This window comes from Numida meleagris, chromosome Z, assembly GCF_002078875.1.
Source record: "Numida meleagris isolate 19003 breed g44 Domestic line chromosome Z, NumMel1.0, whole genome shotgun sequence".
Lineage (NCBI taxonomy): Eukaryota > Metazoa > Chordata > Aves > Galliformes > Numididae > Numida > Numida meleagris.
Window position 1 is genome coordinate 52,903,294 of NC_034438.1, and position 19,258 is coordinate 52,922,551.

Below are 19,258 nucleotides of genomic sequence, written 5' to 3' on the forward strand. Positions count from 1 at the left end.
ACTGTTCTAGATACAGGTTAGGTAAGAGTTACATTCTCCTTCCTGACCCAAACCTGCTAACAATATCAGGAAAAGCAACAAGAAAGCAGCTTTTAGCAGTAGCATTATCATACTGGTTTGAGCAGTAAGCTACAGGATTTCCAGTTGCCTGGCAGTCTTATCTGATTAACACTCAAAAATACCACACAGCCTTTTGACCTATGCAGCACAGCTCTATCACATCCAATGTTACCACTCCAGAGAGAGAGCAAGAAAGTTGCTGGTTTCTATAATTTACACCTTAGCAAGAAAAGCTACTTACATATGGATCTAGAAAAGGATACAACACATAACACTTGTACTGGAAGGTTACTGATCTTTAAGATTGGTGAAACTGCTTTAAACTCAAAAAAATGATACTCTTCTGTTTACATTAAAGCTGATAAGATATTGGCAGTGCAACATACATGGAAGATGTACAGCATTTGTCTGCTTCAAGCATTAAAAATGCCAGTTTTAGTCAGATTTTTGCTACAGATCAACACGTCTTCACTGTACATATCAAACACGGTAGTCATTTCCTAAGCACAATGGAGGCAGCAGTTTTCACCAGGTGACCAGTAGAATACTAACATTAAATTCACATACCTGAAGACACAGCTGCTGCTGAAGTCTTCTGAGTAGCAGCTAGATGCTGAGACTGACTGCTGAAAAAGAAATCTGTTCCTTGTCCAAGAAGATCTCCAGTGGGCTCTTCTGAAACCTGCGATGCACCACTCACAAAAAGATTGTTCAACAAGGCAGCATTACTTGATGATGAATTTATTTCCAAGATAGGTTGTTTCTGTTCTGGTGAAGTGTCAGAGTTCAGCCCCAGCAAATCTACATTCTCTTCAGTGAGAGATTTTTGTAATAGCGCGGGTGGAGTTTCAAAACCAGCTTCAAAAAGCATCTCTCCTTCCTGGGTAACAGAGTCTCCCTCATCAACAATTACTGCCCTTTCTTCAGCTGGAAATGTAGGGAACTCCTCATCTGAGGGATCGCTCTCTTCTCTCTCATCAGATAGTTGAACATGATCATTTTTAGACGAGTTATCATCTACTCCACTTTCCGGACTTCTTCCTTCTTGAATAAAATGAAATAACAGCACCAGATTACTAGAATTCTTCTGCCAACAAAGGTATGTCAGATTTACACAGCAAGAACGTATGAAATCAATCCTTATGTAAACAAAGCTCACAAAAAGGGGAGGAAAAAGAACTGCCAGGTACCACCTCTTTGCACAGGACAGGGAAAGGAGCACCTCACATTCTTCTAGTTCAGATTATCCAAGTTAAGAGACACGTTCTCTAGCTACAAAGAATTAGAAAAGTGTGATGCATTCTCAGAAAAAAAAAAAGAAAAAACTCTACCATACTTGCCACTACGCAAGGTAAGTCATTATTCATGCTTTCAAAACAGCAGTGATTTGGACAATCACTTCAGGACATCATACCACCTACAGCTTAGAACCTTGCTCAGTAACTGCTGCTCCACTCTATGACAGCATTTGATGGCAACACAAGCAGTCATTGTTACGTGTGCCAACAGAGGAGAGCCCAGAAAATGGACTTATATATGCACTATAGAGTTACATTTCCTTAGTCTATACACACTTATCTGAACACCACTGGCTAGTCTTTATTTCTTGTGCTTCTCAGACAGCCTCAACTGGGGCTGTGGGAATATAAACATTTCCTTGTAGACCTTTAAGGTTAAAATTCTCACAGAGAAAGAAAAACATAGTTCAGTACTTAAGTTATGTACAACATAAAAAAACATACTTAGTGTTTACCCAAAAGAAGTTGACTTTTCATGTGTTAACATGCAGATTTCACTCTTCAAATTGCTTTTTTGTCATGGTCTGACAAAATAGCGAATTTCACCGGAAAAGAGGGCTTAAGGAACATCTGCAGTGCTCAACAGAAAGCATACAAGAAAACAGAGATGCTAACTTCAGAGATAAACATATACCTTTCCAATCCAGAGAATGAAAGAAGTTATTTGCATCAGTACCACTGCTGTGTGGGGATTCTGTCTCAGTAGGTGCACTTTCCGAGGACAGTTCCAGCTGGGATGCTTCTGCTTCATATTGCGCAGTTGAACCTGGCTGTCTTGGTAGCTCTGGTTTCCCTAAAACAGATTTTAAACCAGGATTCTTAGAGAGAAACTTCTAAAACTCAGTCGTTGTAGTAGCTGATATCGGACATGTAGGCCCCAATTGCTGTAGCAGGACAACAAAGACCAAATATTCCAGTCTTGAATATAGCACTACTAACCTTACTTCAATTGCAAAAACTATTAAGTCCCTGTTTTAAACTACAACATTAAGAGATCAAACTTACAGCAAAACACAAGCATTCTATTTAAATTTGTAATAAAATAGAATCATATTTTCTAAGCAATTAACAGCTCACTTGTACCACCTACCCCTTAAAACAAGCAAGAGCTATGAATTCTTGCAATATCATTATCTGCTACAACTTACATGATAACCTCTATCATTCCTTTTATACAGGAAGCACAGACAAGGACTAGGAGCACTACTGAAAGCTGTAATTATTGACGGCAGGAAAAGAAGAAAGGTACTGAAAAGCATTAAATTGAACTTATACAGACATCTACAGATGAAGCACATGTCATATTGAAAAATTAAACATCTGCTTGACCACCATAGGAAAAGATAAGACACTGAGCTGCTATGTTAGTTGGCTATATGTAAGAAAGACCAAAAACGTTTTTAGTTAACATTCACAAGGAATACTCAGACAACTAAGTGAAATGATAATAATGACAGTTTAGTCGAAGAGTTCTTTCAAGGCACTTTGTCTACACATCCTGGCTGTCACAATTCTATTTGTTAAAATTCTCGCAAATAGCATATTCATAACTTCAAAACAAGCAAGTACAATGACAGTGGATGTAAGATAATTATTATTGGAGGATAACTTATAATCCTTTCTACAGTGCAAGCTTTTTGAAATTGTATTTAAAGGAATGTCAGGAACTAACCAGAATACATCCTCAACCACTAAGTTATTAGCAACTTTATCAGTTTCTCTAAATATTTAAAAGATCCATTACCAAATTTTGATAAAATTTCTTGTTGTTCCTCTCGAGTGGAGAAAAGAATCTTGGGATTCAGTCCCTTTATATTCATGTTATCCCACGGCAGCTGTTCACAGCTAGGCCTATCTCTGGGCTCCACCTCCACTTCCAGATTGACTTGAAATAAATCAGGATATTTTTCTTGAATGTCACAGGCATCCAGATCATACCTGTAAAAACATATACAGGTTAATTTATGAGGCTAATGAACAGATGACAGAAATTTAAAGCACTCAGTAGGCTAAGAAGTACGCCGTACTTGTTTACATGTTTCTGTAAATCTTTGTAAGTCTTGAACAGGTAGCATTTAGAAAATTCTTATTGTATAATGAAGAAAACATTCAGCTTCCTTGAGGTGAGAAAGCAGAAGAACTCGTCGTATTGCAAAAGAAGTAATCTGTTCCCTCTCCCCCACCCCATATGTCGGTCTGGAAGGTTAAGTTTGGAAGAAGACTTCTTCCAAATTCCTGACAAGAAGGTGTCAACTTACTTCGCAAATTTCACTGTGGTGGCATTTCGGGGCACAAAGCCTGTGTGGAACTGAATCTGAAACATCTTCATAGAAGCCATCTGTTGGAAACAAAAAGCACGGAAACTACATAAATACACATGAAGAATACACACTGTGTTCTGTACTTAACCTAAAGCCAAGGATTTTCAATAAAAATTATTTTAGCATTCATTTTTCCACCTTGTATACTCTACTTGGAGCAATTCTGCACTAACCTCAGACTGTTACAGTTCATCAAATATTTCCAGACATCATCATAGAGATTGAAATGTTATAGCCTTTTTTACACTTTTCAGAATAACATACTTAAAGAAACTCAACATGCAATACACTAACCAAGAAATACATGTCAAAGATACAACTCTGCTCAGTGCAGTTTTTGAAGTAACAGATTTAGAAGAGCACTGAGTAAGAGTGCCCTTTTCCTGTGCATCAGTGAGCACTTATTTGCTGAGCAGGTGCGAGAGAACTGGCACAAGTTGCCCAAAGAGACTGTGTAATCTCCCGTTGGAGATACTCAGAAGCCACCTGAACAGAGTCCTGGGCAGCCTGCTCTGGTGTCCCTGCTTGAGTAGGGGGCAGGACCAGATAGATGATCAGATGCAGAGAGCTGCAGGGAAAAAACTACCACACAAAAAACAAAGAACACATTGGATATTGTCACATCAAAGCTCCAAACCAAGCTCATCACAAACACTGCTGATGTATCTTGTGTTATAAGAGAATTTTTACATTTTCCAATTAGTGAATAATTTCCAGAAAAACAAACAACAAATAGGTGTTAATGTTATTATCCGTGAAACTGACACTGAGAATGAACAAAAACAAGTTAACCTCTGTTGAATTTTTCTCCTACCTAGAATCTCTGCAAACGACAACGTTTTGTACTCCTACACACAAAGATAAAAGAAAATGTAGAGAAAAACATCTATTTCAGTAATAAGTTGTTTGCTTGCCCCATGTGTCTTCAGACCGCAGTACTGTCTGAAAATCCTCTGGATCAATCTCCACAATGTTCCAGGTTATCTTAAACTCCCCACTATGCCCTTCCATCTTTTACACAGGCCTTCAGATTTAATTTGGGAGAGAACCCTATGATTCACTTTTAGAATCATGAAGACAGACTTTGTTGTCAAGATTTTTTTGTCATCTTCTAATATATTAGCTTTTTTCTTTTTTGAATTAAAAATGGAACATGCATTCTCCGTGGAAGAGCAAAGACCAGTAAGATAACTGGCTATGAAACTCAACCTGGCTCTAGAAATAGGGTACAACACTACATGGATTTTATATATATATATATTTTTAAAACTGTTCTGTACAAACAGTCCCTGGAATCCCATTTAGTACTGAGTGGCATTTTTCCTTTGGTTGTGTTGAAGTTTATTTATATAGTATTAAGAAGTTCTGTCCTACTGTGCATCTTACTGGATAACATCAGATGAATTTTAAAAAATGGCTACAGGCTTTCCACACAAATAGAGTAACTAACTACCACTGTAAATATAATTTCTAGAAATGCTTACCGAAGTATCTCAGAGAGTGCTATGAAGAAAATGGACATATATATCAGGCCTGTTAAACTGAAATTCTAAGTACAATAATATATCAAACATTTTTTTCAACAACAAATAAAAGAGTAAATAAAGCTATGTACTTACTGAGATTCCAAATACAGCTACAACACTAACTGTACTAAGAAAAAGCAAGCCCTTGACATAGGCTGTTAAATTTGTCATTACCTTGGCTTGTAGTCGGCCTCCTAGTGTTGACCTGGCATGATAGATAACAATGAGAACATCTCCTTGAACTGTTATACCCAATGGAATTACTGCTTTCCCGTCTTCAATTTTAAACTCCCTGAGGATAAAACACGTCCTCTGTTAGTTTAGATTCAGAGAAATTGTGTATTTCCTCACGCTTAGTTTGCTTTCTCCAAGCCCTTTAATACCAACCCACAAAATTCCACTCTAAATTCTTACTACCGACAAAGGGATTCACTCTAAGTAACTAAAAAAACTGCTCTAAAAGCCAGCAGCTAACAAACAGCAGCTGCCCGCAGCAAGAGGGATGTATTTCTAAGAAGATGCTGGAAAATGCAAGAGCACAACTAGGGCAAAGGACAAGACAAACAGGGTATTATGAATACGACAGTTCCAAGGAAACGTGCAAAGAACCTGCAGCTGCCCTGCTACATGATACTGCTACTATTAAGTATTCCCACTGAGGAACAGTGGTAGAAAAAGGTGAAAATACCCCACAGCTGTTTCATTCTCACTCTTTTCAAATTCATGACAACTCTTTACTGGGCTTAGAATTACAGAAAAGTTAGAAGGATTCTGCTATTCTCCCATCTTTCCTCCGTCTGTGATTATCACCTAGAACGCCTTAACATCATTTGCACTTGCAGTGATGCACCATAACAGAAGACACTAGAGCTATACTACAGGTAGTGGAGTTAAGCACTTTCCTTAGAGCTACCATGGCTGATGGATGCTTCCTATTTTTCATGACTGCACCATGAAGCTCAGTTTCAGTGGTGCTGGTACAACGCCCCAACAACTACATGCAAAATAGGAAGACTGATTCCTGTTGTACAACACATGAAGGGTCTTGTTCCACTCTGCCTCCTAAAGCCCATAGTCCAACATGCCACCTCATTGTGATGCACATATTCTGCAGAGATATCTCCCTGCTCCTATTATAACCACTTCTATAACCACATGATTTACCTTTCAAGATCAACTAAAATGGGATACAGGAGCTTTTCCAGAAGCTTTCTGGTCAACTGGCACATTCAAACTTGTATTTCTCCTCATACTAAAGACCTACTTACTATAGAAAAACATAACATGCAGTTTTCACTACCCATAACTTACTTCATTTTGTCATATTCCTGGGAGGTAGTGGTTACTCTCTCATCCCCTACATAAACTTCACAAAAAGGCCTGCAGCCATTACGCTGCTTACTGAACAGAGGAACTGGAGTCATGATGATGGATCTGACCAGGATTGGCTTGCTGTGTGGAATAATGGGTTCTTCAGCCATCATGTCACACATGTATTCAATGTATCTGTCAAAAGCAATAAGTACTTATGAAGCCAAAGAACCAAATCCTAGAACTGGGTGCACACATTACTTTTGTTAATACTCAGCCACTAAGCAGTAACACATGATAACAATAAAACAGCGGGAACATTTAACAGCACTTCCGGGAAACACAGTTTTTAAGTCTGATACAGTATCACAGAAGGAGAATGAAATAGAAACATGGATAAATATTTATCATCCTTAACTGGTCTTTCTATTTAAGGACAGCAACAGGATTTCTGCACAAAAGTCCAATGGCTCCACCACAAAAATAAACAGTACAGAAAATTCAATAAAGTTCTGTACAAGAAATATCTGCACCTGTGTTCCACCTTACAGACAACTCTAGTCTCTGCCTTAGGTCCATACCTTAAACGATTACTCATTTGTAAAACAAGCTAGCCACTCTTTCCAAAAGCCTCAATTACAATATCCCAGTAGGAGAACTATTGATTCATTTTGTGTGAAACAAAAGTTACAGTAACTCTGAAGCTAGTTACTCAAAGCTTCCTAACAGCACTTTACACACTGGGCTAAGTCAAAGTTTATCTTATACAGTCTGGGCTGTAGCAACCATATCCTAGCTGAGTTTTTGGTCTTGAGGAATACTGTCCTGGCAAAAACCTGTCAGAACCCTGAGGTTCAGGAAAGCGAACTTCCAGCTGTTCAAGGAATTGTTGGATGAGATCCTCTGGGAAGCTGTCCTTAGGGGCACAGGAACAGAACAGAGCTAGCAGCTCTTTAAGGACAAGAGCTCTCCATCCTCCAGCATTTCTCCTGCAAAGGCAGATGGGCTTGTTTTCAGCCTGGAGAAGAAGCGGCTTTGGGAAGACGTCACTACATCACTGAGGCCTTCCAATATTTAATGGAGCTAACAGACATGGCAGAGATCATCTTTTTACATCGTCCAAAATGATAAAAGCCCTGAGGAGAAGGATTTGGGGGTGTTTGTTGATGAAAGACTCAGCATGAGCTGGCAGTGTGCACTTGCAGCCCAGAAGGCCAACCATATCCTGGGTTGTATCACAAGAAACATGACCAGCAGGTTGAGAGAGGTGATTCTGCCCTTCTGCTCTCACGAGACCCAACCTGGAATACTGCATCCAGTTCTGGGACCTCCAACACAAGAAGGATATGGAGCTGTTGGAGTGGGTCCAGAAGAGGGCCATGAAGATGATCAGAGGGCGGGAGCACCTCATCCACAAGGACAGGCTGAGAGAGTTGAGGACCTTCAGCGTCGAGAAGAGAAGGCTCTGGAGAGACCTTATATAGTGGCCTTCCAGTACCTGAAGGGGGCCTACAGGAAAGCTGGGGAGGGACTTTCTATAAGGGCATGTAGCAACAGTACAAGAAGAAATGGTTTTAAACTAGAAGAAGGCGGATTTGAACTAGGTATTAGGAAGAAACTCTTTACTGTGAGGGTGGTGAGACACTGGAACAGGTTGACCAGCAAGGCTGTGGACACCCCCTTGCTGAAGGCTTTCAAGGTCAGGTTGGATGGGTCCCTGGGCAGACCGATCTGGTGGGTGGCAACCCCGCTCATGACAGGGGCTTGTAACTGAGTGGGCTCTAAGGTCCCTTCAAACCCAAGCCATTCTGTGATTCTATGATTCATCAAAATAAGTTACTCTGCATAGGACCCCTTAAATATACTCAGTAAAACTGTACAACAGCATAACGTGTCATCTGCTCTTCACTACTCTTCCCACATACTTCTCACATTTCTAGATCTAATCCTTTTTGTAGGAAACACCTTTACAACCACTGTTACTTACTATTGATTTCATTGTTACAAGATCTATTACATGAAATGTTTCATACATTTTAACAAATGTTTTTAAGTAATCTCTGCTTTCACACCTTTAAAAAAAAAGGAAGGCATTTTTATCGGAATAAGAAAAAAAATCATGACACTTTTCGCCAAACTTGTGGTTTCTGACACAGTAACATCTACTGCAGTAGGGCAGTAAACATGGAATATGATGCCTTCCTTATGCGGAAGAAGATTTTTTACTTAAGACAGCAAGTACAGCATACTCTTATTTTTGTTCTTAACACTGCTTCACTACAGATCATATTTAATTCAGTTGTGCTAAGACCACCATGGGCAATTAAGGTCTCACGAACTATTTGACTTACAATACACTTGTTTTTCCAAGCGTTTTGCTGTCCCAGCACAGACGCAATTGAAACAATTTATCATCCTAAAAACCATCCTGTAAGAATAGTAACTTATTCACAAATGTATAGGTACTTGCTTCAGTAGTACCCTACAAACAGACCGATACCATACCTTTTATGAGAAGGCCATATGCCAGGAGGACAGCGTTTCATACTGAACATATAAACTGCAGCCTCAGCAGTAGTGAAGAGACGACAGAAACACAGAAAAGAACAAACTACAACAGCAGATGCTGCTCTTCCATCCTACAAAAGAATCGTAATTTTATTATTAAACCTAGTGGAAAAAGCATTACAGAAGATACTGAAGAATGTAACTCCTATCCGTTATATGTAATGAAGCTCAAGTTCTAGTGCGGTCACTGGATTTGAAGACTGCATCTGAACGGTGTTTTTATTCTTCTTCCAGATGACACAAATGATACTGCAGATTACCTGCTTACTCAGATATGAATAAATTGTGGCTCAGCTTAGTGTTGTTTAAAGTTTTCAGTCTGCTGTTTATCATCTTACTATCACTAACAACCATTTTATAGTCTGTTTCCTGGCTGTGGTCTTAACAAAGTTTTGTTTGATAACTACGGACTTCTACTACCAGAGAAGTCTTAAGAACAGAGCCACACTATATTCTTTAACCTTTTATTGCCTAAGATTAATATTTGCCAGGACACTAACAGAAGGGAAGCAAAACACTGAATCTATCTGCAGAAACTGCTGGAACATACATGCTACATTCCTCCCTAAAATAAAATACTGAATATTTTGAAGTTAAGAGGTAACGGTTGACAGGAATTGGTGCATCTGTTTTGTTTTGGCCAGCAAGCATGAAATAGATTTTTTGAAGTCATTTAGCATGTATGTGTAGGAACGGCGAAGAAAAATTTTTCTCTTCAAGTTGTTGTAACACTCTTTTCCTTCAAATCCAGGCCATTACTAATCATCCTAACCATTAGTGCTCGTCTAACTAGCATGCCCTACTTGAGGGCACCTTGCACTAACATGGAAATTAGCTCAGCTGTGAGCAGAAGACAGAGCCCCATGATCTCCAGAAGTCACTTCTAACCAATGTTAGCCTATGATTCTATGGGCTGGACCAGGCACTTTCAGTGAAGTTTCATGGGTTAATAAAACCATTGTCCCCACACTGAGAAGCCTACATTTAGGACAAAACATTAATGAGTACAAGGAAAGAAAAACACCAACAACCAGCATGACAAGCAGTAAGTTATGAACACTAGCACTACAAAGCCATTTCCAAAAAGAAGTATCACACTGAGTGGAAAAAAATCATTGTACAAACAGGCTGACAAACAATAACAGCTAACTCTTTGCAATCATGTCATGAAGCTAGAGCAAACAGACAAGATTCTAAAGATTATGTCATAAACAGAATGATAGCATTCAAAATAAAGAATATTTTATTCATTAGCAAACTAATCTGATGACAGATCTTCAGAAAGAAACTTGATAATTTGCATAACAGAAACAAAAGGAACTCTTCATGCAGAGATGAGACATTAAGAATTTCAAGTTTTCCTTCCATGTTTTTACAAGAAGGTGGTCTTGGTTACGAAGAAACTATCCTTGGGCCTAAGAGATTGTTAAGGCAGCAACAAAAAATTGTTATCAGAAAATACTAAGATTTTAAAAGTTAGTATTTGTCCCAAACTCTTGGTGAAAGGGATCCGATTCTTGACTGAAACATTTTTTAAATAAATATATTTTAGCTTTTCCTAGAGTGTGCAATTATCTTGACTGGGTTTATTTAAACATGGGTCAAATACAGCTATCCATGAGAACACTTAAGCACCTTTGCAACCTCTGGAGGCACTCAAGCCCAAGCTGGATGCAGCTCTGGGCAGCCTGATCTAGTGGGTGATAACTACACTAACTCTGTCGGAAGCAGAGGACTTTTGGAACTGGATGATCTTTAAGGTCCCTTCCAGCCCAAGCCATTCTATGATTCTATGTTTAAGAAGCTGAGGCATATCAAGTTTCTGGTCTGCTTGCCATTAAGTTCCATCAAGATGATCTTGTACTAACATGTTCCTAAAACTATGAATTTTCAAGGATGACTAACACTGCATGACCCCAAACTATTATGCAGAACAAAATGCTACTGAAGATGTTCAGAAGCTACACAAGACTCTGGCATATGTGTATCTTACACTGAATTTTCATAAGGAAACATGACAGTAACCTCATGTGCTCAAAATTTGCAAACATGAACTATTCTTTAAAACTGTTCTTCTCATGCTTAACATGAGCAGTTGCTTTTTATGCATAGTTATTTTGCATTTTTGGGGCTACATCAAAGCTAGTGATACATTAAAGAATACTGGAAGTTACAAGGCAAACTGATGCCAGCAAAATCAAGTTCCACTAAAGCTCCATAGTCAGTTTCTCCATCTATTCTTATCCAAAGTGCTTCATCAAAACAGCAGAATGAAAAGGAGAACAAACTAAAATAACTAAATATTCTTTTATCCCGAAGGTCATTTTGCCTTACTCTCTACATATACTTTTTACACTACATGCAAGCAAGGGCTATATTATCCTACTGTCTATGGCAAAAGTACACGGGAGTTATTTTTCTAAATACTTTGCAGGATGGAATTACCTCCAGGCCCTACAGTGAAGAAAACCACTGATACATTAATACTAAATACTACACAATCCAAAGCTGGCAAGAGCAAAACACTTGGGATAATATCTAACTACTTACTAAGCAGTGCACGATGCAAACATTTTTCTGGTCTTGTTTCAGCCACAAATGCATGTTCTTGCATATACTATAAAGATTCTGCAGACTTGGTGCTCGTCTTGCTGGCCAGCCACATTCAGAAACCTACAAGGAGAGATGAAACAGAGGTGAGAAACAACATTACAGTTGCACACATTTGCATAAAAGGAAATACTGCAGTTTAATGCCACCTTCAGGTAGAAATTAAGCAAGATAAAGAGTAATCTCACAAGTATAAGAAGCTCACTAAAGGGTCAAAACAGTAGACCTCTAGTCTATTGCACTGAAGTACCAACAACTCAGATTACTGACTTTTAATCTAGGTTAATGAAGTCCTTTAGAATTTACTGATAGTTTGTATACCACAGGAAACCATGAAAATATAATTTCTTAAGTATTTTACAAGCTGTTTGATCAAGTTTAAGGCTTGTCAGAATCATCTTCTGCAGCAATAGACAAAAATAAACTAGACTTCTTTAGCTTACTGCATAGCTGCTCTAACCCACTACTGGATAATGAATTTAAAAAGTTAGGAAGCACTGAAATCCAGATGATCAATGAGCAAACATGGACAGCAAGAATTTCCCTATCATAAGGACTTCTTTTTTTTTTTGACGAGATAATATTTCTTTCCAGATACAACAAAGCAAAACAAAGAGCATACAACAAAATTAGTGTCGCTAAGGTAAATGTAGACCAGAAAATGTTCAGATTACTGGCAGACTTAACTGTGTTTATATTACCATTTACAGTACTATTATGTCAAGAATATCAGTGTACAGGTGCCTCAGACTTGGATAACAAAGCATAGCCAAAAAGAGCCATCTCCAGAACAGACAGCTTCCTAAACACAGAACGTATCATTTCACAAATGATGTCTGATAGCTTTCTCAGAATAGGAGATTAAACTGTTCACTTAAACACGTCAGCCTCAGTGGACTTCAGTGCTAAAAAGGATTCCTGAGGCTTTTGCTTTGAGATACCTGACTAAATACAAATAAGTGGGAAGCTCCCTGTGTACCTTTCACGTTGAACAGCCTTTGGCTAAACCTCAAACTCAACTAAAGTCAGAAAAACACTGATCTTGAATAGGATCCTCTACCCAAAGAGGCAGTAACTGTTTTTCAGGTTGGACATACTTTGTCTTGTCTACAGGTTTATGAGGATGCAAAAAGGGAAGAGACAAGCACTGGATAACAACACATTATCCATTTCCCAGCTTGATGAAGTTTAAGTGAACTTAGATAACTGAAGCAATGCTAAGAATGACTCTGCAGGATAAGGTCTAAAAAGGGGTTTTGCATAACAAATAATGCTTTTACACTCTCCACTGGACAGTCAGTAGCAGGGGATGGTCATTATTGCTAAGGACAGTTTAGAAATAGTCTAACACGGTCACTGCTAGAAAACTTAGAGTAATAATCTACACAGTTGAGCTAGTTATAGGACAGTTGAAGTGTATCCAGGAACAGAGAAAGAAGTCCAGTATTTCAGTATCTACCAGGCTGGGTTCACTACTGGCCTCACTACACTGGGGATACATCTTCACTGTAGTACCGCAAAAACAGCCAGGAATCCTACTGAAGATTTAACTGTTATAATAATATTTCAGGCAGTAGCAACAACCAGTCAGCTACACCTCTCAGGAAAAAAAGCAGCACCCTGGGGCTAGGCCACATGGAAGTCAAACAGTTTGTAACAGGACAAGGAAGTAGTCCCATCTGCAGGTTATTTAACTGAGTCTCCAAGGCAGTACTACCTCAAAGTAAAAACCTCTGAACAGAGAGGAACTGAAATGTTATTAAGATTTTTAATTATGTTAAATATTCTCCATATAAATCTGAAACATATAAGAGTACTGGTACAATTCTTCAAAAGATACCACTAGCCTAACCAAGAGCCTTTAGTCAGAAAGACTGAAGATTAGCCTTTAATTATTAAGTTTAAACTGGAAGTAAAAACAAGCAGAGGAGAGGCTACTCTTTGACCTGATGTTTATAATCATTCTGTTGTCACCGTTTTGATTAAGCACCATGCTTTAAAATATCTAATGACAGGAAGCTGAAGGTAGAAATCAATATATTGCATTGAAATACCTCTTACAAAAATACACAAAAACAATACACACTCTGTTATGGAATCGTGAAGGTCTGTACGTTCTTGGAGAAAGATTATACACAGCATAGTGCCCAGGATGTTTGGAGTCCAGACATAACCGCACATCTTCTATGTTATTTTTGATGGCAGATTCTACACCTTCAGCTGGAAAGGGCATCACTGAAAACAGAATACCAGCAGGTGAGGTGTTTACTTTTTTTCCACGTACTACGCACTATCAGAAGTTATTTGTGACATATAGCAATCATACCTGCAATTCTGGAAGTGATGTATGATATATCCAAGTCTCCTTTTGCATAACTGAAACAGAACACACTGGAGTTGATAAATAGAACCATTCAATTCATAAATCTAAAATCTTGTCATAAGCTCCATTCACTACCACTAACAACTTTCTACTCTTTTCATCTGAAGCATTTCCTCACACTATCAAGGTTTTTAGAATAGATTGTGTATCTGCACTAGCATCCCAGGGAGTTTTAAACAGATACTCTCAATGTTTAACTCATTCTACAGCTGCTACTGTTACTGATAAATATTCACTGTAAACACCTAAGAGGCTTCTAGAAGAACCTGAAGAACCCTGATTTCTTACGCAGTATCAGTTTTAAAGCCTAATGAAGATTCGTTAACACCTCAACTGGAGAACATCCTAATGCTTGAAACAGATTAAAGATTCCAAAATGCCCAAAGTGAGCAAGGCATTAATCATTACTCATTGGTTTCCTAATTACCTGTGCAGTTTTTTCTGTAAAATAGCCTCCCAGTGATTTTTGTATTTATATTAATTCCTTCCATCTCTGCCTTATCTTCCATCTTACGCTAATAATTTACTATTTCAAGATTGTTAATATTTTTGTTTGCACGGCACTTGCTATGTAGCAAGGAGAAAATCTGGGAAAGACTGAGAAGTCCCAGCATAAATCAGTTGAGTTGGATCCCACAGGTCTACACTTCTCAGTGTCAAAGCAGGAAAAAATACCTCACCTACAGAATCTGCTTTAGCTGTCTCAGCTTATGTTGGTAGCATATCTCCAGAATATCAAAAGACCATCACAACAATATCATGTTTATCAAAGAGAGGCTTTTTTTTTTTAAATCATTATAAAGTTTCAAGACAATTAGAATACTGCATTCAGATTTTTGAAACAGCAAGAGGAAACCTAGAGGGACTGATTAAAAGATTACTGTATTTACAGGGATTGGGAGGAGAACTTTGGATGAAGTGAGAATGATGGCTCTGAAGGCAATGATGAGTACTTATATGGACTGAGTTAACAACGATAATGACCCACGGTCTTAAGAGAAATGGAAGCCACCACAAGAAAAGTTAAGAACCTCACCAGCCAAAGCACCAGAAACTTGACCTTGAAAAACCTTGCATGAAGAGATACACAAAATAGCCAAATAAATACTGTTTCAAAAATATCTGCATTTCTGGAAGGCCATTAACTTCATCAGGTAGCTGAGGTGATAATATAAAACATACTGCTGCAGACAAGTAGATTAAGGCAGAAATTTACATTCAGAACCAATTATAAATGTCAACGAAAACTAGTGATGAGCACAGTCATTTCTGATTGTGAAGTGTTAAACTACTTGTCACACCCACTAACTTCAAGTAAAAAAACATGCAGATCATTCTAATGATTTCAACTTTTTCAGTACCAAGATGAAAAAACTCCTAATACAACAGACTCAAAACAAAGAACTATTATGTCTTCAACACTATTAGTAAGTTAAAAAGCAACAGGAATTGAATGCATACCACTACAAAGAGCAAAAAACCAAAAGACTTTACATTCATTCCTTCAGGAATATCTTCAGATACTGACCCTTTAGAAGCAACACCATCCTACACATTTTTTTATTTTTACATTTGTCTAAATTGAAGTGCAAAATTATTAGGAGAGTGGATCACACCACACACACTTGCAGAAAAGTTCCATGCTCATTAGAACTAAAAAACTTGCTGAAAAAGAGTAGTTTGGTATGTTAATAGCAGCATGGCCAAGGTAAGTTTGCTGTTTTGCAGGGAAAAGTCCACATGCCTGTTATAACCAAAGTTTCAGAATGGTTGTGCTGTCTGAATTAGAGTGTAGCTGGTACACAAACTGCAGAATCAACCCAGGCCTCTTAAAATGTATGACTACCCTTTGACTTCCTATTCCATGTTTTCCTTGAACTTATTCCCAAGGATTTCAGAGCTACTCCAGTATTAAGACTGAAACACCAAGTGCCCTTTTTTACTAGTGTTTCATGTCAGACTGGTAACAAAAATTTCTTTAAATGAAGGCAAAAATACGCACGCAATTGTGGAGTATACTCTTCACATACAGTGATACACATTTCAAGTCAACTCTGCAACAAGATACCAGGTCTGAGGTCTGTCTTTGCATGCTGCTAACAGCTGGACATACATTGCAGTATTGCTGGCAAGTGATGTACGCAATGACATGCAAGAAGTCAAGACACTGCATGTAGGGTTTCTACCTTGTGATCAGTATGGAAAAATTCCATAAGAAGCATGCTTCATAAAGCTTCAGTTAAAGCAGACAGGAAAGTATGTCATCATATCAATACCTTGTCCCTTTCCAGATAATAGCAAGATACTTTTATACTTTTACCCTGAAATATCTAGATGGAAATGTAGCAAATAAGAAATAAACTCTCACTTTCCAGTATAAGTAGCTGAGTAAAATCAGAAGTTCTAATTAAATTTTTAAAACTTTACACAGTGTAAGGGGTTGGCATTATTGGTCATGTCAGAGAATAGCTGCACTTAATAATGACAGTTTGCTGAAAGGTTAAAAAAATAAAATTAACAAATTCAAAAAAGCTAGACAACATACAGCACAAAGTTCTAGAACAGCACACAGTTACCTTGTGTTGCTGACAGCTGAAATGGGAAAGAAAGAATAAGAAGACACACTAGTCAATTTAGCTAGATTGTAAGCAAGCAAAGAATGGCCTTCAGTCAAACAATGCTCTAACGCTAAGCAGTCTTCCTTTAGAGATGTCGACACAAAATTAGGACAAAAATCTCTTAACTAGCTAAGTAATATTGCTCTTGAAGTATATTTTTTTAAAAAAACAGGAAGTGTAGCACTGAAATTCATCTCAATCTGCTCCCACTTCGTTTTGCTTTATAAGACTGAATTAATCACTCAACTATGCAGTGTAACACAAAGGTCTATGAAATGAAGCATTAACGCTGCACCAAGAAACAAAATTACCCTAGAAGCAAAGAAAGCTAGCAATGAAAGGCACCTAAAATCTTAGATCAATCTCTTCATCAGAAGAGATTGGTTTGGCAAAGCAAGAAGACTGGTCAAAAGTTTTGCAGAAGCTTTCAACGCCAGCACATGCTGTATGCTTATAAGATTTATGTACGTATAACTTTTACATATAACATTTATTGGTTATCTTGTGAGGTTATCTTTTTTTTTTGACAGGGCATCTGTATCTTGCGCGGAAATGAGTCTCAGTAAGCAAAAAGCTGAAGTGAACAGCAGCATCACAACTGAGGGTTAGGAAAGACGGACAGAGAAATTATGCCAAGGTTGTACGGCTGATCCTGAGTTAGCAGACACACATGGGTACATGTGCTAGAACAAAGCTCCTTTCAGTGCAGACACTGCCCTGCAGTAGCGTACATTAAGTCAGTTTGGGACAACAGAAAGGCTGAACGTCCATAGCTAAGAAGAGAAGGCAGAACAATTAAGAAACTGCTTCAGCCTGATTTTAACCTAAAGAATGTATGTTTATTCTAAAACAGCTGTAAATGAGGTGGCATGAGGACAATCAAGATGGTAGTGATTCATTCATGTTCCTAGTAGACCATGACATGTATGTTAGTGTTTAGGCTTTTATCACTTATTGCAAAAAACGTGATACACAAAATTTGAATAAAGGCAGCTGTGGGAGAAAAGCATCTTTCTGTAGCAAGGACTAAACACCAACTCTTCAGCTGTGGTGTGGATTCAATGAGGAAGAGTCTGCCCGCAGATAAAGGAAATAACTCAGAAAAGCAGCAGTGAGCAGGAAGGAGACAGCCTGCCTAGAGAGACAACAGACTCCCAACACAAAAAGTTCTTAGGAGCACTAAGGAAAAATCATGGCAAGGAAGAAACATCTCTGTTTGTCCAGAATGTCTGCTTCTCATGTTCACTGAGTTTTAGAAAGGTAGTCGACAATGCCATTAGCGTAAGGAATTTAAGAATACCTTTTCAACTACTATCAGCTGTAGCCACAAGTTAGTGAAGGCAGAGAACAGCCACAGCAGAAAACAAACACCCTACGGCAAACAGAAAGAAAGAGAAGCAGCTCAGCTGAGTTAAAGCATAAGCAGTGCAGGGATGCACAAGCCTCATGGTGGGACTCTCACAAGTATAGAGAAATGTGTGAATGCTGAAGAACCTCAGACTATTTCTGGTCCTGTATAACATCAACTGCTGCCTACATTAATTTACATGCTGCTGTGCCAGTGAATTGGTAAATACAGTCAAGGTTCCAAAAGCATGCAGTCTCAGAAAATGAAACTTGCAGCCCTAAGAGCCACTAACGAACACTGACAAATTACAAGTCTGTGTATTCATTCAATATTATCTGGAAAACAAGTACTGAAGTAACTGGTAGCATACTTAAATACTTGGTGCAATGTCTCCTTTTCCTTCACTTCCCAAACCACTGACCAAATTTACATGGGTAACTGGAGACCTGGAAGTTGTGCCAAAACAGATGGCACTCCACAAGACCAAGATTTGTTTTTGCTATTGCACATCTTAAACAAATTTGACAACTTTGTCTTCCCTGTCAACAGAAGGAATAGCGTACAGTCACATTAGACACAACCCCCCCAGTTCATCATCCTTGTCCAAAATATGTGAAAGGGACTCATCTCCTCATGAGAAAACCTGGGATTTAATGGTCAGACAATTTATAGTGAAAGCAACAGCTTGTAGAAAGAAACCTGACATTAAGTCATGGCACAACACTGTCTGCTAATCCTCTGTCATTTTATTATAGCCCTTGGAAGCGTTGTATCTTCTTCTAGATGGGAAACACCCATGTTTAGTTATCTAATTTGATTATCATAACACTTACAGCTATTAAGTCTTAAAAAGCCAAACCATGCTGAAGAACCACACTCAAGATAATCTATTGTAATCAATACTCACATCTATTATTTTGCAATTAACACATAAGATGAAAAAGTGAAGAGCTATTTCCTCGTTAAGAATCTTTAGCAAATTCCATAATGCATATGCACTAACACACCTCCAGGAGCATGAAGATTCCTGACAGAGGCTCAGATACTATCATAACGTAAATCAATAAGTAATTCTAACTAAAGTGCAAGTATAAAGTTCAGCCACAGAACAGTAACTGGAGATTACAAATGAGAACAGTGACTCTAAAACAGATGAAAACTTATTCCGGGCAATCTCTATCAAACGATTTCAGATACAAGCACGTGAACTGAACA

At 38.3% G+C, this 19,258-nt stretch overlaps 1 protein-coding gene and 1 long non-coding RNA gene across 3 annotated transcripts in view; one reads left to right on the forward strand and one right to left on the reverse strand.

Moving 5' to 3' along the window:
- The window catches only part of GAK (cyclin G associated kinase), a 73,479-nt gene that overhangs the window by 21,329 nt on the left and 32,892 nt on the right, over window positions 1-19,258 (reverse strand). For both annotated transcript variants that reach the window (XM_021379759.1, XM_021379760.1), the window contains exons 12-21: window positions 14,021-14,070; window positions 13,781-13,929; window positions 11,635-11,757; window positions 9,022-9,155; window positions 6,517-6,711; window positions 5,380-5,497; window positions 3,617-3,696; window positions 3,103-3,296; window positions 1,993-2,151; window positions 628-1,104 (exon numbers count right to left, since the gene is read on the reverse strand). In XM_021379759.1, coding sequence (XP_021235434.1) covers window positions 628-1,104; window positions 1,993-2,151; window positions 3,103-3,296; window positions 3,617-3,696; window positions 5,380-5,497; window positions 6,517-6,711; window positions 9,022-9,155; window positions 11,635-11,757; window positions 13,781-13,929; window positions 14,021-14,070 — 1,679 coding nt within the window. The remainder of the gene's footprint in view (window positions 1-627; window positions 1,105-1,992; window positions 2,152-3,102; window positions 3,297-3,616; window positions 3,697-5,379; window positions 5,498-6,516; window positions 6,712-9,021; window positions 9,156-11,634; window positions 11,758-13,780; window positions 13,930-14,020; window positions 14,071-19,258) is intronic.
- On the forward strand, window positions 13,898-15,198 carry LOC110389407. Its single transcript, XR_002433202.1, has 2 exons — window positions 13,898-13,950; window positions 14,970-15,198. It is a non-coding gene; the product is annotated as an uncharacterized LOC110389407 (long non-coding RNA).